Source organism: Gekko japonicus, unplaced genomic scaffold (assembly GCF_001447785.1).
Source record: "Gekko japonicus isolate JY-2015 unplaced genomic scaffold, Gekko_japonicus_V1.1 scaffold336, whole genome shotgun sequence".
Lineage (NCBI taxonomy): Eukaryota > Metazoa > Chordata > Lepidosauria > Squamata > Gekkonidae > Gekko > Gekko japonicus.
This window is the reverse complement of record NW_015172014.1, coordinates 621,485-626,938: the sequence shown is the minus strand read 5'-3', so window position 1 is coordinate 626,938 and position 5,454 is coordinate 621,485. Positions and strand designations below refer to the sequence as shown.

Sequence of the window (5,454 nt, the reverse complement as noted above, 5' to 3'; positions counted from 1 at the left end):
TGTTTAGGATGCAGCCTACAGGACAGAAAAGCCGGATTCGAGCCTGGAAGCTCCTTAGAGACCAACAAAGGCTTTCTGGGTACGACCTTTTGAGAGTCAAAGTGCCCTTCGTCAGATGAAGAAAAAGAAGAAGAAAGAAGAAGAAGGAAGAAGAAGAAGGAAGAAGAAGATAGAAGAAGATAGAAGAAGAAAGAAGAAGAAAGAAGAAGAAAGAAGAAGAAGAGATATTGAATTTATACCCTGCCCTTCACTACCCAAATGAGTCTCAGAGCGGCTTACAAACTCCTTTCCCTTCCCCTCCCCACAACAGACACCCTGGGAGGTGGGTGGGGCTGAGAGAGCTCTTGACAGAAACTGCTCTTTTTCAAGGACAGCTCTTATCAGAACTCTGGCTTGCCCAAGGTCATCCAGCCAGGTGCAAGTGGAGGAGTGGGGAATCAAACCCAGCTCTCCCAGATTAGAGTCCGCGCACTTAACCACTACACCAAACTGTTTCAGTCTCTAGGGTTCTGCTGGACTCGAACTGAGCTCTTCCACTGCAGAATTACGCGGCTACCCTCTGAACCTGCTTACAGGAAACTTACTTTAGAGCAGGCCTATTAAAGCCCCTCAGTACCTGCCCACAGACATAAGGGGGGTTCTCCCCAGGCCCCAAACCACTGCCCGGATCCCAACGCTGTCCGCTCCATCGCCCTTCATCGGGGGTCTTCATTGCCGGGATCCTGGGTCCTTCCCGCCACAGCGGGAGACGAGGTGGGCTGGTGGGAGAACCCAGAGCGGGAGCCCAGCTGCTGCACCTCCAAACCCAAGGGCCCGGCTGGTTCTGGAAGAGAAACCGGGTAGGAGACAGTCAGAGCCACGATACACTGCGAAGCCCCAGAACAAAGGCTGGCATTCTGGTCGACAGACACACACCCCTCCCGCAAGGACAAAGCCTTGTTTGTTGGGGAGAAGGACGCGGAGGCCCACCCTGCCCAGCGTACCACTCCCCACCCACCCCAGAGAACACAAGAGAAGCCAATGTTGGATCAAGCCAATGGCCCATCCAGTCCAATGCTCTGTGTCACACAGTGGCCAGAAATACCAGGTGCCATCAGGAGGTCCAGCAGTGGGGCCAGGAGGACACTAGGAGCCCTCCCACTGTTGTTCCCCCCAAGCACCAAGAAGACAGAGCATCACTCGCCCCAGGCCCGAGAGTTCCTATCTAGACCTAAGAGGAGATTGAGGGGGGGGCATGATTGCTCTCTTTAAATACTTGAAAGGCTGTCATTTGGAGGAGGGCAAGGAGATGTTCCAGTAGACTCGGAAGCAGAGGAGAGGACCCAAAGCAACAGGTTTCAATTACATGCAGAAAGGTATCGGCTGGAAATTAGGAAACACTTTTTCACAGTTCAGAGGTGGAATCAGCTGCCTTCACCGACAGCTTTCAAGAGGAGGTTGGACGAATATTTGTCAGAAATGCTTTAAGGCTGGTCCTGCATTGGGCGCAGGGGGTTGGACTAGATGGTCTGTCTGGCCCATTCCAACTCTATCATTCTATGATTCTTTGCCAGGGAGTGACTGGAGACGCATCAGCATCCTGTGAATCGCACAACCCCAAGCAGTTGCTCGGCCAGGGAAACAGACCGTCTCCCAACACGAGGGACCACGACGCGATCTGAATTTTTCCGTTCAAGGCATTCCGCACCCAGCTCTCCACGCTGCGGCCCTCTTCAAGTTCCAGGAGGGGAAAGCGAGACAGACTGCTCCCCCAGGTTTTTCAGGCCGGTCGGGCCGTGTGACAGGCGACACCCAAATCCTAGCCACACTTCTCTGCTGGAGCTGAGAGTCAGTCCCAGAAACCTGTTTCTGAACACACTGGGGAAGGTGGCGTAATAACAGGATGCCCCTGCGTGCGGACAATGTTTTTGTTCCTCACCCGTGGATACCGAGTGGCTATCCAAACTGATCTGGGAGGCAGGGCTTTCAGGGGTATAACCACCGGGTGTGTCCGGGCCCCAGCATTGCTTGTTTTTAAAAGTAAGCACCCAAACAGTCCCAAGTGGAATGTATGACCTCTTCCAGTTCCAACACGGTTACTCCCTTTTCTCTACAACAGAGGTCCAAATGAGGTTAAAATTAACACATGAAGCTGCCTTCTACTGAATCAGCCCCTCGGGCCATCAGAGTATTGTCTACTCAGACTGGCAGCGGCTCTCCAGGGTCTCAGGCAGAGGTCTTTCCCATCACCTTCTGCCTGGTCCTTACTGGAGATGCCGGGGATTGAACCTGGGACCCTTCTGCATGCCAAGCAGAGGCTCTGCCACTGAGCCATGGCCTCTCCCCTAAAAGCAGACCCTAGGAAGGCAACCCAACTGAGAGCCTTTGGTTTGATCTTGGGTTCTAGGCCCACGAAACCCAAAACCTCCCCTCCCTCTCTCTCAGCCTCAGTTTCTCCCATAAGTCAGAGGGATGGAAATTCCAAGAGGCCCAGGAATTAGAAATCGTTTCCCAGCCTTGAGCATAACCTACATCACTGCATAATCACTGCATGTTTTGATTATGTCAATGGAAAGAATTCTGACACTCCTCCGCACGGTAAGAAACTGCACAGGCAGGATAAATTCATCCGTCTGGGGAACAAATCAGCAGATATATTTCAAGTGCTCCAGAATCTAAAAAGGGTAAGTTAAACAGAATAGAGGGCCAACAATAAAAATTTGATGTACATAGTATAAAAAGATACATGTATTTATTAACAAAGAATTAACAAACATACAAGGGCCCAATCACAACTCATGTAAAAATACCAAAATCTAATACACACAAGGGCCAATGGACTTGACGGGATGCATTTCGGCCTGTATAGACCTTCTTCAGAGGTCAAACACAATGAAGAGCACATTGGCTTATATCATAATACAGTACAATCATACAATTACGCAACATAGATGCAAGATGGACCAGAAAAGAATTGTTCCAAAGTGAAACCACTAGGCACAGAATACAAGTATAAATGAGGCCTCCGAAGAGGCGATCGCATGCCCAATGATGTTTCACTGATAATAATTTCTGGTCCAGAAAGTGCCTTCCAATGATTGTTTAGCCAAAAGTGTCCTCAGTAAAACTGTCCCTTAAGCAAAGAGCAGTTATAATAAATACATGTATCTTTTTATACTATATACATTAAGATTTTAATTGTTGGCCCTCGATTCTGTTTGACTTACCTTTTTAGGTTCTGGATCCCATGTTTCAGGGTTAAGTTTCCTCCCCTTTTTGGTCCCTAGTATATTTCAAGTGCAACATTTGCTCCAAGAGGGGAGTAATCTTCACTATCTTTGCTGTGTGATCCTCTTAATGAGTCTCTACTTCTGGGCACGGAGGAAGGCCGTTTTGGCTTTCAGAAAAGAACCCCCAAGCTATTTGAGGCTGTTGAGGAACTTGCCTTAAAGCAAGTCCCGCCCCCCCCCCCAATCCATCACGTACTCCCCGCCCCCACTATTCTTACCATCCCATTTCCATTCCAGGTGGGGCTGACCACTGCCCGGTGCTCCGCCTCCCCAGGTGTCGGCTGAAACATTCAGTGCCGGACAAATCGCAAGGAATGGGCACTGAGAATATCTGCCGGGTCGGGAAAGACCGAGTCCACGTGGAAGCCCTGTGCCAGCGCCGCCTTCAGCACCTCTTCAAGGAATTCATTGGCAGTTCGGACCTCCCTCCCACCCACCTGCAGCGGACACAATTTCTGCTTCGTGTACTCTGCGGCTGGAAGCTCTGGCGGGCGGGGGGCCCACTCCAGGCAGAGGTGATGGCGAGCTTTGGTCCCCGTGTGGGACAGTCCGAAGGAGTCGTCCCAGGCCTCGTCAGCCGTTTCTGCATCTTCGTCAGCGGAATCGTACGGGCAAATTCTCAACTTGCCCTTTGTCCTGAAGTCCTCCCCTGGCGTTTTCCAGCTTCTCGATTCTCTATTGGCATTGATGGAGTCCCAGTTCAAATCATTTCGAGTTTCTCTCACGGTAGCGTCGGAGTCACCCAACTGGCCGAGGAAGCGCTCCGGTTCTGTGGACTGGTCAGCCCACCTCCCCGAATGTCCTTCTTCGAGCTCTCCATTGGTGCGATCCAGTTGGCCCAACCGTCTTCGTAACACGGCAAGGAAATACGGGTCGGTGCAGAAGACGTTGGCCGTGAAGATGTGAAGGGAGCACGTGCAGAGTTCGTAATTCTGCGGTCCGCAGCGCACGTTGAAGTGCAGCAGCCGCTCACGGAAGTCCACATCGGCGTGAAGCACCGCATTGGCCCGCTGGCGGCGGCGCTCGGCCTCCACACGGCGCAGCTCCTCCAGAAGCGGGCGGATCTGATAGAAGTCGGCCTCCACGCGCAAGAGGGAGAGCTCCGCGTAGCCCTCCGGCAGGTCCAGCCGGCCAAAGCGGAGGAAGTTGAGGATGTGGCGGAAGGTCTTGCCGTCGCGGTCGATGAAGTAGTTGCCGTTGCTGTCGGTAAGGGCCGGGCGGGGCCCGCGGAACATGGCGCCCAGCATGGAGTCTGGGAAGCGCGTCAGGGTCTCAAAAGTTGTGCTGTAGAATTTCCCGCCTACGTTCAAAGTCACCGGCCCGCCGGCCCGCATCGGATGCTCACAGGTGTCCGGCATCCCTGGGAAGGCACCGTGGACCGATTCTTCAGCCTAGGAGACAGTTGGAGAAGGGAAAGCACACGCAGTTTCCAGTCTATGAAAACAGGAAACTTCAACCCCAGGGGGTTCCTTCTGGCTGGAAAGAGGGGCTCCACAGTGTGTGTGTGGGGGGGACAGACCCCAGAGAGTGGTGGACAATGCTCCCTCTAAGCTGTGGAGTTTTGTGAGCAAAAATTCTACTTTGTGAGCTACTGGCAATAAAGCTGTGAGCGAGGAACTTGGCCACTGCATCAATTAGTTTGCTCTGGAGCCCCATCCTTCCATAGCGAAGGCAGAGGCTAAAAAACTGTGAGCTAGCTCACAGTAACTCAGCTTAGAGGGAACGCTGGGCGTGGGGAGAGGGAGGCCGCACCTTCCCCCTGCTGGAGATGCCGGGGAAGTCGTGGCGGCGGCGGCGGCACAGTCGGGGCAGCCAAAAATGCCAAGCCACCCACGACCGGGGGTTGGGGGGGGCAATGCTTCCCTCTAAGCTGTGGAGTCTTGTGGGCAAAAATCCTCCTTTGTGAGCTGCTGGCATTCAAGTGGTGAGCAGGTGATTGGGCTGCTGCATCAATTAGTTTGCTCTTCTGGAGCCCCCTCCTTCCCGAGCTGGAAGCCAAATGTGTGAGCCGGAGGCTAAAAAGCTGTGAGCCGGCTCACACTCACTCAGCTTAGAGGGAACACTGAATTGGCAACCCATCTCCAGGCTGCGGAGATCAATTCCCCTGGGAGGAGGGGGAGGAGGGGATGGGGGGGATACCCCGCCCTTCACTCTCGGAAGGAGTCTCCAAGCGGCTTACAATCGC

The 5,454-nt window shown here is 53.2% G+C and overlaps 1 protein-coding gene across 1 annotated transcript; it reads right to left on the bottom strand.

Moving 5' to 3' along the window:
- Window positions 1-444: 444 nt before the first annotated feature.
- KCTD11 (potassium channel tetramerization domain containing 11) lies at window positions 445-4,649 on the bottom strand. The gene is made up of 2 exons (XM_015420336.1): window positions 3,488-4,649; window positions 445-823 (listed from the first exon to the last, which is right to left on the bottom strand). Exon 1 carries the CDS (start codon window positions 4,625-4,627, stop codon window positions 3,560-3,562), a length of 1,068 nt encoding a protein of 355 aa, XP_015275822.1. The 5' UTR covers window positions 4,628-4,649; the 3' UTR covers window positions 445-823; window positions 3,488-3,559.
- Window positions 4,650-5,454: the final 805 nt, after the last annotated feature.